A 24,037-nucleotide genomic window follows, 5' to 3' on the forward strand; every position below is an offset into this window, starting at 1 on the left:
TGCTGGGCTCTCCTGTCTTTTGGCTAAAGGTCTGTAGATTTTCTTGACTTTTATAGACAACAGTAGTCAGTCAGTCCTTTTCCCTGCTAATGGCTGGGTGATTTATGTGAGAGATGCTGACAGAAGGACAGAGAGAACAGCAGAACAAGGCCAGGGTTTGTTGCTTTTTCTTTTTTTTTTTTTTTTTTTTTTTTTTTTCCCTTAATGGTCTCCCTTGGGTTGTTATGTAGAAATTGGAGCTTCTTTCTCAGGGATGAGAGTGTCAACACCGATCATGCTACAATAGCATGGATGTTAAAAGTGGGAAGGTGCTTTAACCTCCAGAGCTCAGATCATGTCACAACAAAATGAATTTCTCTACAGCTGGCCAGTTATGGATTTCCCCAGGTTTTTATTCTCTCTATTAACCCATAGATCCATATTTATGGAAAACACGATACCTGTCAACTTTTTAGTAAAAGCAATCCATCAAAATTCTATTTCACATTAATGAGTGCACTTCTGCTGCACATCCTCATGCTCCTAAGAAGGCAGGAAAATGCTTCAATTTATCTCTAGTTTATTTTAAAAGTGATCAACTCCAGGCCTCCTTGAAGTCTTTGATATGACAAAGTCCTGTCCAGGACTGGAAACGTTTCAAGTCCCATTTCACAACTCTCAAACCAGTCATGGGTTGATGCAGCCCTCGAGGTAGAGCTGGGAGCACAGAGGAATCATGAAATGCAATTGCAGTTTATTGATTAAAAGCCTGATAGGTGGTTCAGTTGTAGGTAAGATTGTCTTTGTTAATCTCAATTTTTAGGATGGAAAGTGCCTGTAAAATATTGTTAAAAAAATCTGAGAAAGGAATATGAAAAGAGGTCAAGATGGATGTGACCAATCAGGAGAAATGGTAATTTCTACCAAAGTATTAAATATTGGGTTAGTCTCAAGGTATGAAGATTAGAGAGGCCATTTAATTTTTTTTTATAATGAAATAATTACTAATAGACTAAAAAAGTAATAATTAGGAACCAAACTCAGAGACTGAACAAAAGCCAAAAAATTGTAGGTGGGATGGAGCAGGAAAAGGTTAGATTGGAATTTTAGGTTGGAAGGAGATGGAAAATCTATTTCTTTTAAGATGTTCTGGAGAATTTTCTGATAAAATGAGCTATAATTAGGTGGTTTAGGCACACAGACTCTTGGAACTCCCTGAAATTGTGTGCACCGAGCTGATAATCAGCTAAAGGTCACATGGTAACTCAGATTTTAGATTTAGGAAATCTGGTAGTCTGTGAAACACACAGATGAAGGGCAGATGTAGAATGCCTCATCTTTTTAGTGTTCATGTGCCAATAATTTGCCTTTAGTGGAGCAAAGTGAAGAGAAGATCTGAATTATAGCCTGGTGAATTTGGGCTCTTTTCTTTTATCCTTGTCCCCTGGGTTGAAACTGTAATGACTGGACAGAACTATAATTCTGGGGGAGAAAAGAAAGGCACCTCCACCCAAGGAAGAAATTCTGAATATTTTGCCCTGGAGATGATGGTGACAACATCCCTCTGTGATGTAGCAACACTGTAGTACATCCTTTGGGTGTTTTCAGCTATAAAAAAAGGCTTCCCCCTTCTCTGGAAGTGATGCTGGAATCTTTGCTGGGAAATGTTCCTTACCTGATCACCTACTGCTTTAGAGTTTTTTTTTTTTTTTTTTAACACCTGCTTTATTTAATGCTGAGTGTCTGAAGTCTGAATATCCTTTGGTTTTTTTCCCAGCTTGTTTTTGATGAAAGTGATAACACAGTTTGGAAGTTGGCACTCCTTGCAACAGCTGTGCTGTATAAAATCAATTCTACATGAAAACATGAATTTTTTAAAGCTTATAGAGATGTAGAATGGGTCTCTTCAGTGCCAGAAACACAACCCCAAAGGGTGGGAATATGTGGTGTGTAGGAAGGCAGTGAATGTAAGAAACCCCAAACTTGCTTTGCAGTGGGGAATTGGAGCCTCAAGAGAATAAATGGCTGATGGAAAATAACCTTTCATTTGAGCACTGGAAGCAAAAGATCATAAATTCGTGTTAGCACCAGCAGGGCATGAGAGAGAGTTCTGAAAACTGATGGCTGGGACAGCCTTTAGTGGAAAAATCTCATTTTCAGGGCAGAGCCCACCTCTGCAGGCAGAGAGGGAGGCTCCTGCAGAGGCTCTGGCACCAGGGGAGGAAGAATTTCATCTGCAGGAGCTGCTGCAGTCCCCCAGAAGTCACTGATGGAGTCATTTCGTTATTTAATGGGCCTGAATTGATTCCCTTAAAGCAGTTTTGTTGCTGTCAGGAGTTCATTTGGCTTTGCTGGAGCCATTTCCACGAGGAGCAGAGGAAAGGCTTGGGATCAAATGTGGGCTGAATAACCGTGCTCTGCAGCAGGGGATGCAGGTACTTTAATTCACAACCCTCATTTCAAATCCCTTCATTACACTAATACGACATGGAAAAAAGAAAAATCAGCCAATTTGTGCAAGATTCCCTTTGGTAGAAGTCCTAAGTAAATATGCTTATCGTAGAACCAAAATTAATGATATTTTGTGTCTCTCTAATGTGACAAGGCTTTTGTTGCCTTCAAATATTCAGCAGTGTCAACAGGAGGCATGGAATTGTTTTTATTTATTCTGCCTGATAACGAAACTGGTACTGACTGGAGGCTCAGGTTCATGCTGAAAGACTGAAACAGTTGTTAAGGGATTGTAACAGGCAGTTGTCTGTGATTTTTTTTTTTTTTTTGTAATGTTTTAATTTTGCAATATTTTTTAAATAATACTTTAACTTAATTGTCTTAATGTCATCCTATTATCAGGGGAAACATATTTCTGTCTGAAAACAACTGAATAAATGTCTCATCTGTGTGTGCTCATCATGAATGAATGATCACAGAATCACAGACTGGGTTGGGTTGGAAATTACCCTAATGACCATTTTATTCCAGCTCCTGCCATGGGCAGGGACACCTCCCACTATCCCAGGTTGCTCCAAGCCCCGTCCAGCCTGGCCTTGGGCACTTCCAGGGATGGGGCAGCCACAGCTCCTTTATAGATGGACAGGTTAATGTAAGGCAACTTCCAATTCATGGGGAAATGTAGGGATGAAGTCGGGAATATCTTCAGAGAACACTTCAGTGACAAAGTTCAGTTTCTCTTTCTTTATCTACTCTTGGCTTCCTGGTATTAAGCAAAAATTTCACATGTTGTAAGGTGCCAATCAGCTTTTATTCAGATGATGTTTTTCCTTAATTCCTTCTACATCTTGTGCATTGCTGATAATTGAGCTTCAAAGTCAGTGTGGTTTTTGATTTTTGGTCTTTATTTAAGAGGGTGTGAGTTTAGGCATTGCTGGGTGCATTTAATCAGCTTTTTTGGCTGCTGGATAGAGAATCCTTTCCTCATTCTGCTCCATGAAGATTGTGTTCACAAATGGATGGACATTTTGGCTTTGACATGCAAAGATGCCACAGCTGGGCCACACCTGATTCATTTCACATATCTGCAGGCCTCTACAGAGCAGGTTATGGTTTTCCTTCTCAACTCTTTTCCCTTGCAGAGGTCTGCTGTGAGGTTTTCATCCTCTGCAATCAGTTGTTGCCCTGCTGTTCCTAGGAGCTGTAGTCTCTCAAAACATCTCACATGGTTTTGTTCAGATTCAAGGGAAAATTCCCTTAAATCTGCTTGCAGTCCTGCTTTATTAAGGAATGCTATCAGTGAATAGAGAAGAATCTGGTTATGTACCTTGTGCTCACTAAAATGTGACATTTCACTGCTTACCCTTCGCCCCCTTACTTGGGGGTTGCCTATAGGGCTCAGCTGGAATTTTATTTCCAGCCAAATAAAGTCCAAGTGGGGCAGTAATGCTCCCTATGGATGGGTGGGAACTGCTAATTCCCTGAGTTTAATTCCTGGAGCACCAGCTGTGTGTGCCACCTTCCAGCTGCACGAGGAGTGAGCAGAGCCTGGGCTGTGCTGATCTCTGTCCTGGCTGGGAGGGGGATCACCCTTTAACCTGTAATTCAAACAGTTCCTCACTGCAAACTGTGAAATCAAAAATCAGAGTTACCATCATCTCAGGTGATTGTTTAGAGAAAACAGTCAAATTAAAAATATATTAATTTTTTTTTTTTTTGACTCATCATGAATCCATGATTTGTCCAGACTTTAAGGACTGTGAAAGGCGAGTCTTGGGATTCTGCTCTGGTGAAATCTGGTTCATTACATTGCAGTTAACTTTGCTGCCAGTAGAAGCCTGAATGAAATCAGATGTCAGAATACTTGGGGATGATATCTACATTCTAACACACTGTGAAAATATTTACAAGCTTCCAAGATGAGACTTTTCCTGATTAGGGAAATCAAAGAATAGTTTTCCCAGCAGGCCTGCAGTTAGCTCATCCAAATTGCTTCTGTTTTAATTGGCATGCATTTCCTCTAAGCAGCTAGGAGATTAAAAATATTTGACTTGGGCTCTACAGGACTGGGAGCCTCTTCCCCCAGACATAGCAACTCTAGGAAAAAAAAAAAAAAAAACAACCAGCCAGCTCAAGTTTATATTGCAATTTCTACAACAAAAATCCATCTTTGACAAGGTTCCAGACCAAGGAACAGGCTGATATTCTGATTTTTTAATGAGGAAAATAAGGATGGTGGTTTTTTTACTCAGGTATTCTGAGTATGAAGTTTTTTGTTACCTGAGCTGTATCTAAGTGGGCTGGGATTTTATCTCTGCTCCGCAGCAGTCTGCTGTTTTCAAATTGCACTTTGGGACTTCTTTTACTCAATTTTCTAGTTTCAGAAGCATTGGGAAGAATAAGTAAAACTAAACCTTCATTAAAAGTGACTGCTTTTGTCTGGGAAAACCAGCTACTGTTGTGTGTGAAATTCACTCACTTTTTATTTCTCTTTTGTTGAACATGTCTGAGGAGGGACATTTTCCCTAGAAGCTGTTCTCACAGGGCATGATGAGCCCAAATCTGGAGGATTTGGAGGAGGAGGAGGTTCTGGGATGGTGTGGAAAGCTGTGCTCTCAGGATCTGGGGATGGTTACTCTTTATGTTCCGGGAAGCTTTTGGTTATGGATTAAACCTGCTGAAGCCCACCATGGATAGAGCAGTGCAAACAGCACCCAGAGCATGAAATCCAGCTCACTTTATTTATTAGGTTCTTAGGATATTAGATAATTTTGATTGAAAAATGTGCCAGTATCACCTCCTTTAATCAGGATTTCTTGGTAGTTCACTTATAACATCTTAAAAACATCAATAGGTAGAACATGTAGAACATCTTGAACATATCAATATTGTGAGGTTTTTTGTAAAATAGCCCCTTCCCTCACCTCCACCCAAAAATCCAGCAAGCAAAAAAAACACCACCCCAAAAACCAGCAAACAAAAAAAGCCCCACCCAAACCCAGTGTAATAATGGGATTTCTTGTGGATGAGACTCTTAATTTTCCCATTTGTGGTATCTAGATGTATTTTGGAAATGTAAAGCCCCATGATGGGAATATTGCCATGTGCCAGCTACAACTTCTATTCCTCGGCTTTTGGTGAAGAAATATTCAATATTCACCACTTAGGAGGGGTGGGGTTGTAGCGTGTCAGTCCTGCCAGCCTGGTGAGGGGCCTGGATTTTGGCTAGGAGAGATTTTGGGATGGGATGGAGCCTGAGGATCCTGTTCCATGGCATTAGGGAGCTGTATTAGCAGGGAATAATGTCAGTCATGCTCTGTGCCTGCTGTGTTTCTCCATCTGCCTCTCAGAAACACGAGGTGGTGTTTCCCTGGTGGCACAGCATTAGGTGAGTCATGAGCAGCACAGACTGCCAGTGATTTGGTTTGGAAGCTCTGAAGGAAGTGTAAACTTCATATTTGTTGTTTATTGGTTAATATTTAATTGGAGGTGAAATTAAAAATTAAGCAGGCGAATGACTCATGCTGAAAAGCAACAGCACTGTCTTGCTGTGACTGATAAATGACAATGTATTTCTAAGGACAGAAGAAAATACATGAATTTATAGCACAGGGAGCCTAAAGAGATGCTTTGATTGAGAGGAGTGCACGCATACCACAGAAAGATCACGGGGAAAATGTCTTTGATGCTGTGTTTAGTACCCTTTGCATCAGAAATGAAATTGGTAGATGGTTCTCTTCAGAAAACACTCAAAATTGGCTTTTCTCTGAGGTGTTATGGAATAGTTTAAGAACAATTTTATTATTTTGGAGCAACGCTTAAAAAGATTATTTTTTTGTTAGAGCAATGTTTTTTCCATCTTCTTTTCTCTTAAAATCACGGCTGTTTGAGATGCTCAGCTTTTGAAACCCTGAACTGCACTTAGGAACAGACTTTATTGTTTTTTTTTTTTAACCACTGGAAGTAAAGAGCAGCCTGTTATTTCAGCTCTCCGTTATCATCACTGTAGCCTCAGAGTCTTTCTGACAATCAGACCTCAATCTGCATTTTGCTGTGGCTGGCAGCAGGCAGAGCCTGGGATGCTGCTGGTAGGAAGGAGGAGCCCTGTGCTGCCTCCTGGGATGAAGCCTGTTTCACTGGGCATCTGTGACATTTCTGGCCTGCAATTTTTTTTCCCCAAATAATGCTGCAGGCTGATGCTATTTCTGTTTGGAATACTGATCCATCCTGTTTACAAAAAGACAAAGCAATAGTGTGAGTAAGGCCTTTTCTTCCTGCTGGATATAGGGGATTACCTGGGGATGCGTTGAGGCTGAGCAGTGCCCAGGATGCAGCCATGGAGGGAGAGTAGAGTGTGGTTCACCATCTCCTGCTTGGCAAATGAAGACCCTTTTTAATTGCTACTTCTAGTTTGTCTTTGTTGTTTCCTGTAAAAACATTTTGTGCTGAAATTCTCATCTCTTCATTGTGAAAAGCAATATGTGAAATTGAGGGTGGCAGAAGTTCTTAGCACTGAAAGATACATCAGTAAATAGGATGGGTGGAAGAAATGTGTAGCAGTTGGCTGGTATTTGAGTTTTAGTCTGTAATATCATAATGAAACTTGAACTTCCTTTTTTTTTTTTTCCTCTTTAACTTTTTCCTCCACAGAAATCAAAGGAATGTTGAGGTTTGAAGCTGTAAAGGAGAGGACTGGTAGAGATTCAGTTTTGTTAACTGAGCAAGATAACTCCAAATTAGTGCTCACACAGGTCTGATCTTTGTCACTGCAGAGCAATGGCAATGTCCTTAGAGAGCGGAAATAGCAAACCCTACGTGTTACGTCAACGGTAGCTGGGTGGGGAATTAAAATTATTGCACAAATATAAAACCAGGACTTGAAAGGCACTGGGCTCCTCTTGATGTGCTTTATCTGGGCATTTATATATAATTTCCACTGGGGATTGCTGTGCTTAGAAAGTTCAATGTGTGACCTTTGCCTGTGACAGGTTGGTCAGTTATTAGGCTGCTGGGGTGCCCTTTGAAAGATCTTTTTTATTATAAAAACGATTCTGAGACCTCCAGATTAGACAGTGCACTCACACTAACCCGCTTGAGGCAAAAAAGAAACCTTTAATCTCTGTTAAAACTCTGCGTGCCAAATATAATAGCTGGTTTCAGCAGTATTTAAACCAACTTCATTAGAATATGGGAAGGGGAAACAGGTTTTAAAGGCTGGCTTTAGCAAGCAATCAACTGTCTCCCAGATGGTCCAAATGGGACTCGTTCAACACGGCACATAAAAAAGAAAATAAAAAAAGGGAAAAAGAAGAAAAAAGAGAGCCCAGCAGCATGCTGTGTGTGTGTCTGTGCCTGCTGGTGGCTGGGCTCAGGGGAAAGGACTCCTCATACAGAGCTCTGCCTCTTCCAACCCAGACATCCCATTGCATCTGTGCTGTGCTCGCTTGCGCAGAAGGCAAGGCTGCAAGATGTAATGTATTTAAATGTATTCTGCATTTGTGATGGTGACTCTATAGTTTTTCCCCAATTTTCACTGCCCTTGTGCTAATAACCAGCTTTGCTTTAACCCATTATGAAAACTGGCAGCGTTTAACCCGTTGTTAACCTCGGAGCCTTATGAGGGAGCCTTTGTTCTGGTCAGAGGACAGCCCGGGGTGGCTGTATGGAGCGGAGCACGTACTGGGGGTGCATCCTGCACGCCGGGCTAATCGCTCGCTAATTAATATTCATGACTCATCTCATTTAGCGGCTGCTCTTTGGACTCGAGCAACGCTGCTATTGGTGCTCGAGCTGTGGAGAGCTTTATCTAAGGCAGAGCCGGTGTTGTCCTGGGGTGGATGCTGCCGACCTGCAGCACCTCCAGGACACCCCACCGTGGTGCTGCGCAGCTCCTCTGAGATGCCACAACTCTTTTGAGACCGTCCCCCGTGTCCCACGTTGTAATGAGTCCTTTCTGCTTGTTCCCAAAGGTCCAGAGGAAGAAATGACCATGTAGATTCTACAGCTTGGGTGCAACATAATGGGAAATGGTGAATGGAGTGGAGCTGGTCTGCAGCCTTGAGAGCAGCCGTTCTGTGACCTCCAGTCTGTCAGGGACACCCTCCACGCCAGGGGCATCCTCCACGTCGCTCGCCGGACACACGCGGGATTCTTTTTAATTTCTCAGATTTGGAATTCGAGATTCCTCTCCTTCAATTTTTAAACAGTTTTAAGATTGTATCAACTACAACGAGTGGAGCAATATAACCAGCCACGATGGGTGACATGACAAACAGCGATTTTTATTCCAAGAACCAAAGAAATGAGGCCAACCATGCAGGAGAGTTTGGGTGCACACTGCAGGAACTGCGCTCCCTCATGGAACTCCGAGGGACAGAAGCAGTAGTAAAAATTAAAGAGACTTATGGGGAAACAGAGGGGCTCTGCAGACATCTGAAGACATCACCGACAGAAGGTAAGCACTTCTCACTTCACTTGAATTAGGGGACTTTGTGTAAATGCTCTCCCAACGGCAAAAAAAAGAGGTTTTGATTCTTACCTGAACAGAATTCTCATGGAGCTGCCATTATTCTCAACAATAAAACAAGAGTCTTCTAAGAAAGAAGGTAAACCAGGCCAGCTATAACTAAAGCTGTCATGAGGGTGAAAGGAGTGCTTCTTGTTTTAACAGCTAAATGCATTAATTCTTCCTTAAAATGACACAAAAAATCAGCACATGTTTTAGGCATTGAAAGAGACTTGAATCTCTGTGCTGCTGGGGGTAAGAAGGTGCAAAATAGTTGCTTCAAAACAGCTTCTAGGTATCTGGACACCTTGAGAGCATGAAATGACCTTCTGAGATGCACATCATGATACTCTGTAGATCAATATATTTTTTATATTTATATATTGGTTACTAATCTTATTATATTACCAGAGATCATTTTGCTTAAATCATCAGTCTGTGATTGTATCAACGTTTTTATTAGTTGCACTTCTGTTGTGTGTAAAACAAAGCTCCACGCTTTCTTATGTTTAATACTACCAATCATAACTTTCCAGTGTCTATTTTCCTAAGTCTTTTTAGAGACTTGATCATTTATTAGTCTGGTTTTCAGTGCTCAAACCAAATAGGTCCCCATAAGCATTGACAATGGGGCAATGTTTCCCTCTCCTCAGGCAATTCTTTCTCTTTAAGTGCAAGTAAAATTCTGTTTTATTCTAAGAATTCTATTTTTGTCACTGTATTTTCATCTCCAAGGAGTATTAACACTTTTGGAAATTACACAGTCTTTCAGTCTGTAATGTTTCTGCAGTCTTGTAAAGTAGCCAAGATGTTCATTTCAAGTTCTTTTCTTTTTCACGAAGATAGAAGTCTTGGCTTTGTTCCATTCTCTTCTTTCTAAAATTAATCATTTAGTTACCTCCAGTGTTTGAATGCCTCAAAGTCTGGAATTATTGGTGTGATCATAAACATGTCAATTGTAGTGTGATACCATAAATTACCCCAGCTGAAGGGTCCCAAAGGAGCAGCTATCAATGTCTCAGCCTCAAGAAATCCACATTCACAGAAAGTCAGAGCTGAAGTCTCTGTCTGAGCCGAGCTCATGGTGGTGACTTCAGTTAAGTTTTGCCAACTCATTCTAGTGGTTACCTGGTCAATGTGAACTTCAAAGGAGATGTTAATTGCATTATGTGTTCAATTTATGACATCAGGGAAACTCAATTCCTCATATTGGAACAGAGTGTATGGATCCAGCAGCGTGGCACACTGACTCCAGCAGTAATCTATATCTGATACTGCAGATAAGGTAACTTTCCTCCAAGCATTACGTGCACTTCATCACTTGTGCATTAGGGAAAAACCTTTCCAGCTTCAAATGGCAATCAGCATAGCCTTGGAATCGTGAAGGCTCTGCTGGGTTTTAATTTTCAAGTGGATCACATAATAGGAATTCCCAGTCACATGAAGCTTACATCTTACTTTTAATTGTTTTGCTTGGAAAAATTCTCTGAAATGTCTTGTCAAACTCCAGAAACTTTCGCTGGAGAGAAAGTATCCATCGCAGAGAAACTTTAAAGGCTTATGGTAAACAAAAGCTTATATTTAGTTCTAAGTCCCAAGCCATTGTTTTTCTTGATTCCAAGCTCAGTGAAGAGGCTATTCACTTGGAGACATGGCTATTCTTAGAGGAAAGAAACATAATCATTTCTTATGTAGAAATGGAATCCTAACATCAAGCAGACATGATTTGAAAATTAATTATTGGCATACTTAGTTTTGTCTTTTGGTATCTGCAGCAAACTGTTGATTCCTCATTGAATACCTTGATGATAAAACCACAATTTGCTACAGTGCCTGAAAATCGCTTTTCCAACCAGGCATCATTTTTGGTGAAGCACGGGTCACTGAACTTCCTTTGTTTTTGGTGTGTTTCACATCTCACATGGTTTTATGGGAAATATGAAATAAGAATTGCTGCAGGGCACTTCTTTGAAGAAACCAAATGGCTGAGCAGGAGTCCTGAGTGACTGAAACAGTGAAAAGGACCTGACTGTAGAACTTGGTTCTTCCTAGCCTTGTAAGCTCTTCCAGAATTTATCTGCATGAAGTCCTTGGAATTTTGTGGGATAAGCGCTGAAACAGATAGCAGAGCAGAGGAAAGAAAATATTTCCTGGCAGCAGGGACATGATAATTTGGTAAAATGTGGCCTAAACTGAATTTACTGGTTTATTTAGAAAGCAAGAAGTAGTCACGAGCTCAGAGCTGACTCAATTCATTTCCCATGTTAATATTTGATGTCCTACCTATGGATTGGTAGGATCAATCATGCTTAGAAGTGTTTTTTGAGACTGTTTTAAAGGCCCTGAACTTCTCAAGTTAAGACATCATATTTGTAACTCAGATGCCATTGACACTGCTGTGAGGTTCATTTCCCGGTGAACCCTTGTCTCAATTCAGCCTGGAGCTGGGGAAGTCTGCTGAATGTTGAGTAGAATAATATCTGCATTCTGAATGAATTAATAATATTATTATGGGTTACGACACTTCAGTCTCTCCTTTAAATTTTCTTTGATTGCTCCTTTAGCTGTAGATGCAGTGGAGATCCCAGCTCCCAGTTATGCCTGAGGGATTTCCTGCCCTAAAGTGATTATATTATAATGTAAAGCTCCCATTTAAGTGCTTATAAAAAGAACCTCCCAAAAATCTATGGAAATAATTTATACCAAAAAATTCACATATGTGTCAAATTTGCTTTAAAAATATTTATGCTCAGATTGGTTTCACTTTCATAATCCCAGAAATACCACATATAGGCAGGATCTAGCCCTGTCACTTTGCAAAACAATGCTGAATCCCCCCTTGGGCGAGCCGTGCTGACAGTTGTACAATTTTCCATGCAATTGGAGTCTCCGAGGCCCACTGGAGCATCAGTGATACCTTATAAAGGACAGCTGGTAAAATGGGATGAGTTAGTTGGATGAATACCAAATGAGACTGGAATCCACTCTCTCCAATGCTTACCTATATTTACCCACAATTTTATGTAGTACCCACCAATTTATAGCAACTTTTTCATCTACTTTCCCTTATAAAAATGTTTATTTCTTATAGGAGTACGTCAGTGAATTAAATTCCCTGATTTCTTGCTGAAAATACTTGGACGCTGTAATTTCCAGTGCATGTAAAAAGTGAAGAATTCACTGCGAGTAGGATGATGGAATACCCTAAATGGGAAGGGATCCACAAGGATCATTGATCCAACCCCTGGCCCTGCACAGACACCCCAACAATCCCACCCTGTGCATCCCTGGGACCGTTGCCCAAAGGTTCCTGGAGCTCTGGCAGCCTTGGGGCCATGCCCCAGCACAGTATAGTGAAGCTTTTTCAATTTTTAGATGAAGGAAGAACCTTTCCATGTTGGTATCTGTGCAGCCACACCCCAAACAGGCACTCCAGAAGGTGTTACACGTTGGTGATGATGTTACAGCAGTACAGAAGAAGTCTTTCTGTTAGTATTTACTGGATACAGAACTGGTTAAGGTTCTAGAAATGGGCTGGTGGAGTGCACTGGGGGAGAACATTTCAGCTTCATTTTATGGCTTTTTTTCTGGCTGTAGGTCTCAGGATACCATGAAAAGGTTTTATGGAAAGACACAATATCAATTAACAGTTAACTGATAATATTTCTACTGTAGAAGCTGACTTTTTAATCATCACAACTGCCCTTGGTTGAGCTACCAAAGAAGTTCTCTCTTTTCAAATGTGTATTTGTTGTGTGGGGGATACAGGGAGAATTAGTTGGGCCAGCTAGGGAGGTGTGTTTATTTTTCATTTTTGCAATCTAAAAAGCCTTTCACAATTTTAACGATGAGGTAGAAGATGAAGAAAGATTGAATGCAACAAAATTAACCAGCTGCTTTTAATACTCGTTAGTTTTGGTTCCTCACACTTGCTTCTATAAAAATGCACCTTTAATAACTTAATAGTCTGTTTGGAAGCTGCTCTTGCTGGTTGACACTGAATTGCAGTCAGGTGCACCACTGTGTTCAATCAGCTACAGAGATGCAAAGAATTTGGAAAGGAAATTGGGAAAGGAATGAAAAATACTTGATTCAGACAAATAGAAGTTTAAAATAGAAATATAAAATAATTGTTTCTATGACTGTCAGAGACTGCACTTTATTTTAACACACTGTCAAAACAGGCCATGAATGTAAAGAAATTGGTGATAGCATAATTTTCATTGTTAAAGGAATACACTTGGTCATGTATTAAATATTATCCATAAGTTCAAGATCTTCTTACATTATTTTACATTTAAGGTTAGGATGGATAATATTTGATTGATTTTATAATCTCTTTAAAAGGAACATTGCCAGCTGTCTGAAAGTAGATTTGAAGAGTTTTCTTTGTGATGTTGAGCTGAAGTACTTTGGAAACCTTCAAAGCAGCACCTTAAAAGCCCTGTAGGAGCAGACCCACTCATCCTCTCTCCGGATCACCACACTGCCTAATTCCTCATCCTTATTTGTGGTGTCAAAACATCTCTTGTAGTTCAGGCCCATTTGCCAACCCCCCAGGCAGCAGCCAAGCTCCAAGTCCACATCCAGCCCTTATCTGTACGTGTTCTCCCCACACGGAAGGTTTGGTTTGAACAATGAAAACAGCCCTGGCCATGAAAAATCCCCTCAGCATTGGCAGGGCCAAGGCCTCGCAGGGCTTTTTCCTACCTCGCATGGAAAAACCCCACGGAGGAGCTTTAAACTCATATTTCAACTGGCTGTTCGTGCCGTGCCAAGTGTGGCTGAGCTGGTGAGAGCTTGGAGAACTTGGCATTTTCCTGTGGTTCCATCACTGGGCACTGGCTGCTCCCAAATGCCCCAAGAGGCTCCCAGGGACCTGTCCTTGGCAAAGGGGCTGGCTCTGTCCATGAGGGACTGGCTAGGAAGGAAGGGTGTTCTGGATGCTCCTTCATTTGGAAGTTGCATTTGCAGAACCCTTCATGTGTATCCCAGCTGGGTTTGTTCTCCCTGGGGAAGAGAAGAACCCAGGGAGAGGCCATTGCTGTCTCCCAGTATTTGCAGGAGGCCTGTAAGAAAGTTAGGGAAAAATGTTTTAGCAGGACCTGTTGTGATAGGAGAAGGGGTAATGGATTGATACTGAAGGAGGTTGATATAGATTAGGTATAAGGAGGGAATTTTATACAATGAGGGTGGTGAAACACTGGATCAGGCTGCCCACAGAGGTGGGGGATGTCCCACCCCTGGAAATGTTTAACACCGGCTTGGATGGGGCTCTGAGCAACCTGACCTAGCTGAAGATGTTGGACTGGACAACATTGAAATCATCATTTAAATAATGGGATGATTCCATGATTCTCTGCCGTTATCCATGGATGGGCCCATGGGGGTCCCTGGCTCTGTGGGAAGAGTGGGCAGCACAGAGCCTGCACAGGGGCTTCTGTGGGAAGAGTGGGCAGTGCAGAGCCTGCACAGGCCTTCTGTGGGAAGAGTGGGCAGCACAGAGCCTGCACAGGGGCTTCTGTGCACAGAGCCTGCACAGGGCCTTCCCTGCTGCAGCCTCCCCACGGGCACCCAGGGACTCCTCCTGCCCCTTCTCTGCAGGGACAAGCCCCGGGCCCTGTTTGTGGCCCTTTGCAGCTCTGCTCTGGGCCTGTCACAGGGAGCGCCAGTGGCACAGGGTGCCTGGCAGGGTGGGAAAGGCTGGAAGAGCCCGAGGAGGGATGGCTGTGTGTGAATAACTCGTGGCAGGTTTGCTTTGGCACGCGGGGCTGTCTCAGGCCTGGCCCAGCTGGAAGGCTTGGCTTTAGGGAGGCTGCATTTGGCTCCTGTGTCCCCATGTGTCCGTGGGCCAGTGCCAGGCAGATGTGCTGCCCCAGGGGTTCCTGAGCTGCGCTCCCTGGACCCACTGGGGTTGGCAGGAATGGCTCTGTACCTTTGACACTTCTGCTGCAGGCAGCATGCTATATTTCCATAAAATCACATCTCCATCTTTCATGATTTGGAAGGGGTGCATGGAGCTTTCTTGGCAATGGTGCTTCTTTTCCTTATCTAATATTTCCATTGTTTGTATAATGGAACAGCAAACATTCTTCCAAAGGTTACCCAAACATAAGCATCTCAAATGAATGGCTCAGATTTTTCTCTGTGATAAGTCCAATTTCATTGCTCATTTTGTTTCTGGGTTCTTGCATGTCGTGCCACTTGCTGATTTACTTTGGCTTTGTTCAGTTACTTGTGGAGAACTAGAGAGATATTGCATGATGCATTTTCCCCATAAAGCTTAAAAAAAAAAAAAAAAAAAAAAGATACCTGGCCCTTTGAGAATCCTAAATGGCTTGCAAAAAGATTTTCTCTGGGTTACAGGCAGTGCTTTAAAGTAAGGCCAAGAAAGGCAGAAAGCGAGTGAGTGTCTTCTGCTTTTTCTATTAGGCAGCATCAGAGATTTTCTGGGGTCAGTGCTGATTTATTTATGTGATTACCCAGGACATCATCTTCCTCTCAACAATTATCTTACCTCAGCAGGTGCAATGCTTAGAAAATAGCTATTTTCATGCAAGCTGAATTCCCTTTTCCCTGTAAGACATGCAGGCAGGGTATACTGACCACAGACATACATTCTTCTCTTGTACCTCAGATTTAAATGAACAGAGTAATAAATGCGTGTGAAATTTTTTTGCACCTATTCTGCACAGGACTAGTGTTTCTTCATTGTAGTTAACTCGATTACAACTACAATGTGTCATAAGTCAAAGGAAAACCTGGCCCAGCAACTTTCTGTTATTCTTTCCCTCTTTGCAAAGAGATTATCACAGGTCAATATTCTCCATAACTTGTTGCGCCCCAAGTTTCTCCTTGATCTGAATGCAGTGATGCAGTACAATGAGTCAACCCTTTTCTGCTAAATTAATAAATGATGGAAAGTGTTGCCATTTTATGGGGCAGTTGATAAACCTGTAATCTCATTCGTAGGAGTTGTGGTTTGAGTTTGTTGGCAGAATCAGCTCATTCATTGTGTGAGAAAAAGATGAGGCCAGGCCTGCAACGTAATGGGCACAGGGTAACAATGGGGGAAGTGCTCTTTGTGATCCATGGAAGCTACGTCAGCTGTCCCAGTGGCAAACTGGGATTACGTTGGTGGTGCTCCTCGGAAAGTGGCAATTGGGCCTTTGCTTGGAGGATCAAACAGGGATCATTCTGGGCTGTGGTGTCAAAGTGGCTCCTGTGCTGGGGAAGGCAAAGCTGGAGGTTGGGTCAGCGATGGCAAAGAAAGACCTGAAGGGGAGGGGTGGCTGCAGCTTTTCCTTGGTGTGTCCCCGTGCTGGGAAGCTGCTGGGAGGGTAACAGGACTGCAGAGGAAAGCATCCTTGGGGAATGCCTCCCTCCTGTTGTACTGCAGGGCTTAGAAATCCATAAATATCTATAGACTGCCAGCCTTGAGTGAGAGCTGATTTATCTTCATTTTGTTCTTGTTTTGAGAAGGCTGCAGGAAGAAAGCAAAGTCCATTACACCAAATGAATAATCCAATCGATGGAGCCAGTGTGCCCTTGATGGAATTAAGCTTTGCCTTTGCAGTGTATCAGAGACAGAGAAGGGTTTTTGCCTGATTTTGTCGGTGCCCTGTGACAGCAAAGAGTTGCCATGCAGTGATTTTGTCCTGGTGGGACTGGCCCTGCTGCAAGAGCATAGCTCTTAATTCATTGTCGCAGCTGACACTTACAGGGGTGCAAAAACCTGCTTCCTTTAAAGTCTCACCTTAAAATGTAGAGATAAAACAATTACTTGAATCTCTGTTAGGTGTGCTCAGACAGTTTGCCAACTGCCACTCCTAGCAGTGATGCTGCTTCCAGCTGAACCATGGGAATTTGGAAATTTTGCTGCTAAAGTCTTTGTAAGGATCATCTGTGGATTGGACAGGTGATGACAATACCATTCCTCACAATAATGAAATGTTGAATTTTGCTTTTAATTTCTTCAGCATTGCATTTCTGTGTTTTCATGAAAGTGGATTGTGCTATATTTTTTTTTTTTTTAATAAAATGAGGCAGTGGCTTCACTGAGTGTAAGCTCAGCAGCCCTGCAAGAAGAATTAGTATGATTAAATGGTCATTTTTCTTTTGAAGATAACTTATATCAACAGACCTGGGATAAGAACAGTGTTATGTGCAGTAATGACTTCCTGCCTCCTGTCCCTTTTGGAATTGCTACTCACCTTTCAAATGTAGACTGTTCAAATTTACAGTTTCCATTTGCTTTCCAAGAAGTCAGAGGTTGGTGTTTGACATGCCTGTTATTTATAAAGGTGAGTGGAAAATAAAGCCAAATATGTATTTTTGGCAGTCAGCTCAATGTGCTTCCAAGACAGACATATCTGCATTCCCTCAGTGCTGACTTCCTTTAATGTGGTACACTCATAGTTTCTGACTTGCCTTCGAAGTATCTCTAGAAATTATTTCTCCTCTATCTCCAGGAGGTTTTTTTTTCACATCTGTGTAGGTGTTCTGGAAACTGTGCTTGAGATCCTGCAAGGTGTAAGGAGAAAGCAGCCTCCCCAACATCCTGAAAAGCTAATGATTAGCTCAGACATAAAGAACCTGTTTTCACAGATAATAGATGACATTCTCTGGCACAGCTTTCAGCAGGGTATAGTAACTTCCTTTTTAACTTTTAAAGAAGGAAGAAACCCTTTCTGAATGCTCATTATAAATCCCATTCCTTGTCCTTGCCTTGGAGCTGGTAAAACAATGCATTTCAATGTCCCATCCTAATTGCCAGTCCAGAACTTGGCAAAGCAGCCACGGATTCTATTAAATGCAGAGGATTTCAGTTGTGTAATAGAAATAGCTGGGTGTATGTAGCAGCTATTTCTGTAACAATAGCATTTACTAGCCCTTGTTTCCTCTTTGCTTTCAAATGAAATTCTTCAGGGACTGCAGATACTCTTTTCCTGTGTGGATTGTGAGCTGAGTCAGTTCTGCTAAGACTCGCAAACCTGAGCTTCCACAGGAGGCTGTGCTGCTCCTTTGATTATTCCTTTTGCATTTTGTGTCAATCTCTCCTCCCCAGCACTTTCCAGAGTCTATTTCGGTGTGAGGGCAGCTTAGGTAGGTACAGTCCTCTGAGGTACAAAAAGTCTGAAAAAATGAGTGTTGGGAAGGAAAACCGACCAAATGTATGGAGTAGTTCAAAAGCTGTCATGGTTCTTTTCCTCTGATTAGCCTTGGAGAGGAGTTAAAGGAGGGAATAGCCCACTCCTTTACAGGTGTGCTTCAAAAGGTGAGCTTGTCCTTGAAGGAGGTACAGAATAAGAGAGGAGAATTTTCTTGGAGGATCAAGTGAGTACCCCATGAGCTGCAACAGGATTTCACTCTGCCTCCATGAGTGAGGCCACAGTTGTTTGGATGCTATGAGCTGAGTGCTGCTTGTTCAGGACTGTGGCAGCATTATTGTGGAAGAAAATTATATGGGAATGCTGTGGAACTGCAGGGCAGCTGTGCAGTTATAATCTTAGTATTAGTCTGGGCACCTCAGTTAATTCCTTCCTTAAAAAACACAGCAATTCCACTTGGATTTTTTGCAGTTTTCCTGCCAGTCTCAAGTGTTTACCTCAGTTTGGAAGCTCGGGTGGCACCGGGGGTTTCCTCGGGTTTGCCTCACTCCAGCCATGTGCTGGCCCCCTCCCTGGCACAGGAGCCCAGTTTTAAAGGATTGGTCATTCTTTTCTGAGCCATTCCATTTTCTCTTTTCTAGTTTGCTTTTGCTTGCTTTTTAATTACACCCTGAAGTTGTTTAACCTTTGTTTAAAAATCCTACAGTAACAGGAATTGCTGCGTTACATCAGCATTCTGCTTTGCCAGTGGGGTCATGGCTGCTGCATGGTTTTCTGTGGACAGCAGAGGTCATCCAGCTTGGCATTGCAGCCAAAATCTCTGCCTGTCCTTGAACTGTAGTGTTACAGGTGACTTTTAGCCCACAGAAACCCTGGAGAAAATCCCTCCTTTTTTGTGATAATGAAGCCAAGGAGTGAAGAGGCTGGCCAGGTCAAAACCTGTGATTTTCACTCCTCAAATGGTTGAGTTTTTATGGAGAGAAAAGCCTCAAGGTACTTTAAAGCCCCCTGCTGTTTCCTGCAGAAATATGGTGCAAATTGGAAAATTCTGGAAGCGTCCAGGTGTGCTCCCCTGCTGGCTTTGTGCAGCTCTCCCGTGGGGGTGCTGAGTGCCTGGGCTGCTCCTTTGTTCCATTGTTTTCTCAAGCCAGTGAGTTTTTGGGTGTGTGGGGCACTGCAGGGACAGCGTGACAGAGCTCCCTGGGGTGTGGAACGGGTGCCCATTGAAGTGTTCAGAACAATTTGCTTTCCAGACTTCAGACGCAATCATCTGAGGGGATCAGGATGGTGCATTGGAGGTGGTTATCAGTGGCACATGTGCATCCAACGGGAGTGATGGTGGTACCAAAATCCTCCCAAATTGGGGGAAAAAAAAAACCCTCTAACACTGTCTTTTTAGTGTTAGTAAGGCATTACTTCAATCTTGGCCCAGAGGTGAGTGGCTGACAAAGTTCCAACCTCCACACCAATGCTGATAAAAAACCTTTTCACTTATTTATGCATTTTTAGCAAAAAAATTGATATTCATTAGATCTAAGTGACATGATTCTCTCCATTAATGAATATTCTGTCCTCTATTGGTTATTGATATTTTCCTCTTCATGCTAATTTGGTCTCTATTCTTTAGTCCTTTTATCACCTTTTTCTCCAGCTTTCCAGGCCTTAATCTCCCCTGTATCTTTGGTTACTCCAACAAGAGTCTGTGAAGAAACTCAACTAATGTTGGCTAAAAGTGGGCACTGCTTGCAATTAATTAAAACAACTAATTAAAAATTAGTTAGAGTTATATAATTTCCAACAATTCAGTGCTACATGAGGCTGTTACATGAGAGATTAATCACTCTAGGATGATTAATCTGCTTATTTTTGGTGCCTTGTCCATCGGATGATTCCAAGCTCTGGGTGTTGAAGGACTCTACAAATGAATTTTTAAAATTTACAGATAGCTACGGAAAATGTGTTGCTGGGTTTGTTCCCAAGGAAGTCTCAGTGGTTGTGTTACACCTCCTGCTGCTTTACTTGCTTATGAACATGAAACCTCACGTGCTGCAACCTCTGAGGTAAATCCCAGAACCTGAACCCTCAGAAGTGAGCTTTAAAGGAATGATCATTCTTTTCTGAGCCACTGGTATTTTCTCTTTTCTCTCTTTTGCCCCCAAGCCCACGGTGCACATTGAGGGGTGTGCACAATTTGTTGTGTTAGCAGAGAAATGGAGCAGTTTTAGCTGAGGAAGTGCCACGGGTCAGTCGTGTTTCCTTCAGTGAGCTGGCCCTGCTGGTTTGGTTGTGTTTAATGCCACAGCACAGCTGAGCTCACTTGCTTCAACAGGAAATATCAGATGGCAGAAGCCATGAAGCTCAAATTGTCTTATTCACCGTTTTGAAGTGGCCCCTCAGCACAGGACAAATACACCCAGCTTGTTAATGTGTGTGTGCACCACTGCTCCAAAATACCATGGCAGGCTGAGCTGGATTCACATTTGGGTTGGATAATAAATGGTTGGGTTGGTTAAATAAATGGCTTTGAAGAAACAGATTTTGTGCCTTCAGCCCTGAAGAGTGGGCATGGTAAGAGATCTACAGAGTTTGAAAAGATTTAAAAATAACTTTGTTTTAGCGTTTCCAATAGATGGGGACTCTTGAGGTAAAATCAGTAGGTTTTTTTTTTTTCTTCACCAAACCTAGATGTTATTTTTAATTCCTGATGTTAATCCTATTTAACAAGGCTATCAATGTGGCATGTTTTGCCATGAGATGCTGGCAGTTCTTTTTGCTGCCCCACTTTTCCCAAAGTATTGATGCTGACATGAATGTCTCTGCAGCTCACAGCTTAAAATTACAGAGAAAAATCGGGTGGGACTTGCTGTGGGGTGGCAATCCACGCCGTTCCCTGGGTGGGGAGAGCTCTCTGTCTGCTCTGCTGCTCTCTCCTGCCAATGTCCCCACACCCAGCAGCTCCTGTGTGGGTGGGAGATGTCCCTGTGGGGACATCCAGCCCTGCTCTGGAGTCACTTCCAGCTGCTGCTCTGGGTGCAGGGGGCACTGCTGGCATCCTTCCCTGCAGAATCCACTGGCTGCTCCTGCTCCTGTGGCATCTCTTCTCTCCAGCCATCTTTGTGTTGGAGCAGCAAACTCCATTTGAAATGAGGGATTTGGAATTAATGCCCCAAACCTGGGACCCAGTTTGCAATCCCTTGGATTTCCCATTATTTATCACCATTTCATGGTGCTTTAGAGAGGCTTTCCTCCTCTCTTGCCTTTATTTTGAGCCTCTTAACTTGCATTGCTGCTTGTAAGTCCTGAATTTTATTTGGGGGGCTTCTTCAGTCTTGCTCAAGTCTTCCTTAAAAGGTTCAGTCGCAGGAGGCTGCCATGGGATTTTATGAGAAATTTTTTGCCAGCTTCATTTAAATTTGGGGGGTGGAAGGAGGGGGAATAGGCTTAAACCTATTAGGCTTAATTTTGAAATATTTTGCAAAAGTTCATTCTATTATTAAAAATTGATGACACATCTTAGCTGCCTGGGACTGCCCATGAATGTTGTAACTTTGGTGGATTGCAGGGACTGGCGGTGGCTGACAGGAACAACAAAAAAATATTAAGATATGTAATGCGTATGAGGTATTTATTAATCTTGCAAATTATCCACATGTTCTTGTGTTATTGAACAAATGCAGGTGCTGGTGTCAGTCGTCAGCAATGATAGAAATGTTTCCCTGATAAATTTAAGTAAATTATCTGAATTTTCCTGAATTGTTTCTGAAATATTCTGAGTATTTCTCAATATCTACATTTTCCACATTTAAAATTCAGTATAATATTCCCTCTTATGGACTCTTCCACCTCTGAATTTATCCTTGTAGACAACCTGAAAAAACAAATATTGAAATTCTGTTCTGTTGTGATTTCAGACCAAACCACTCCTGCTTCAATTTTCTTTGCTTTCTTACGTTGTCCTTTGATTACAATTTCTTTGCAGATACACTTTTCCTTTATTGCTTATTTGCTTTTTGGTCTATATTTGTTTGGTGGTTTGGTGTTTTATTTTATTTTTCATTTTTCTGCTTCCTGATGGTCTTCAATATCTCTGATTTTGAAATGGTGGTGAAATCACCCTTGTGGCCTCAAGTAGCTCCACTTTCTCTAACCATCCCAAGCCTTTGGAGGTGAGCCTGTGCTTTCAAGTATTGATCGGGTCATGCCGAGCATCTGTCCTGTTTGAACTTGGCCCTTTTGGCAGAATCCATCTCCTTTATTTGCTCTGGCCTATTTTTCCTGTTTGAACTTGGCCCTTTGGGAGGGCTGTCTCTCCCTTATCTGCTGAGGTTGCTCTGCAGGACGGTGGCATCAGTCGAATGTCCCTTGTACGACTGGGAGATTATGGCTGCGTTAATTCTTGGCAGCAGATTCAGTGTTGACTGTTAAAGACAAATAGTTCAGGATAACTTTAAATAAATCTACTTGAGATATTAAATACAGTTGATAATTACAAGCCAGGTGCATTGAACGAGGAACTAGATGGTCTTTTGTAAATGGATGTGCCACTTTCCAGTTGAAACTATTTTAAGGCCAGCAGTGATCTTCAAACTGGGCTTGTGGCTTTAAAAAGAAAAAAACCCAACCAAATCTACCCCAACCCCCCCCCCAAATCCAAATTGCACAGTGATTTTCATACCATTTAAAATGAGATCAGATTTTGTTTCTGAATCTTTGAAAAAAATTTAGGCTGCTCTTTGCTGGAAAGGCTGTCAAGAGAAGTATTTATATAAGAAATTAATTTTGAAAACTACTGCCTGTTTTCACTGGATGAGATAATTATATGTAAAAGTTACAGGCTGCAACTCAGTATTTTAAATGATGGGGAAGATTGACTACTTGTGTTCATATTTCCAGATATACAAGAATTGGGTTTTGTTTCATTCTGTCCCATGACTTAACCCTTATTTTATTCACATCAAAGATGAAATTTGTATTTCTTCCTTAAGCAAGATAATTTAAGTTTTTTGCTTTTGAGCACATCACAAGAGTTTTCAATACTTTCTAGAAAAGATATTATTAATTTAACATTTCGGGTTTATGACAAAGCCTTTTATGTGATAAACTTTTATAATATTGTTAAAATTAATGGATTTTGGTGCCTTGACTCTTTGGTCAACTGCAATAATCTATCCAGTCTAAGAAATCAAGGTATAATTATTAAAAAAAATATTAGTTGTTAAAATGCTTTCATATCATGATAATTGGTTTTCATAGGAAAAGATTGGAAGAGATAAGGTATAATATTAACAGATACTCTTCTGTTTAAATTATCTTTATTTAAATTCAACTGTTTCTTACTTAAGACTTCTTGAAAAGTGCTCAAGTTAATTTTGGTTTGAGAACTGGGAGGAACTCTGGAATGGCAATTTATTGCGCCTTAATTAATTGTGCTCAATATGTAAAGCCAAGGAAGCCTTTGCTGCTGGTGAACAGGGACATTCTCCCAGGACTTCTTTACAAATCCAAGTTTACAGCAATGCTCCTGCTGATTGTACCTAATCCTCAAAAACAGATATAAAGTGAAAAGAAAAAATAATAATTTAAAAGTAGTCAAAAGTGTTTAAAACCACCACAGCCTGTAGTACCCTGGAAGTGTCATAAAGGCTGGGGAAGCAGGAAAGGAAGAGTTAGGAAGTGAAAGTGAAATGTGAGGCTAATCCACGGGTTCAGGCGCCTTTCTAATCAGCAGGAGCCGCGTGAGCGTTCGTCGTGGTGTCAGCAGAGTCAGGAGCAGATAACGGCGTGGCAGCGGGCTGTGAGGCTCAGGACAGAGTTCCTCATGGAGAGCCAAGCCCTGGTTTACTCAGTGACCAACAACTCGTTAACGGGAGCTGGCAAGCGCCGCTAATTAACGCGCAAGGCCGTGTCTCTTCAGAGGTGAGCACCTGACGTTGTGCTCAATATTGAGGCAGGGTGTGAGGGTAAGGTGAGCTGGCAGGCAAAACTAATTAAT

General features: G+C 42.0%; 1 protein-coding gene across 5 annotated transcripts in view; it reads left to right on the forward strand.

The window, feature by feature from the left end:
• The window catches only part of ATP2B2 (ATPase plasma membrane Ca2+ transporting 2), a 399,188-nt gene that overhangs the window by 224,395 nt on the left and 150,756 nt on the right, over window positions 1–24,037 (forward strand). For all 5 annotated transcript variants that reach the window (XM_053989799.1, XM_053989800.1, XM_053989797.1 and 2 more), the window contains exon 4: window positions 8,400–8,884. In XM_053989799.1, the coding sequence (XP_053845774.1) occupies window positions 8,686–8,884 (199 nt within the window). In that variant the 5' untranslated portion in view covers window positions 8,400–8,685. The remainder of the gene's footprint in view (window positions 1–8,399; window positions 8,885–24,037) is intronic.

The sequence above is a fragment of the Vidua macroura genome, chromosome 13 (assembly GCF_024509145.1).
Source record: "Vidua macroura isolate BioBank_ID:100142 chromosome 13, ASM2450914v1, whole genome shotgun sequence".
Classification (NCBI taxonomy): domain Eukaryota; kingdom Metazoa; phylum Chordata; class Aves; order Passeriformes; family Viduidae; genus Vidua; species Vidua macroura.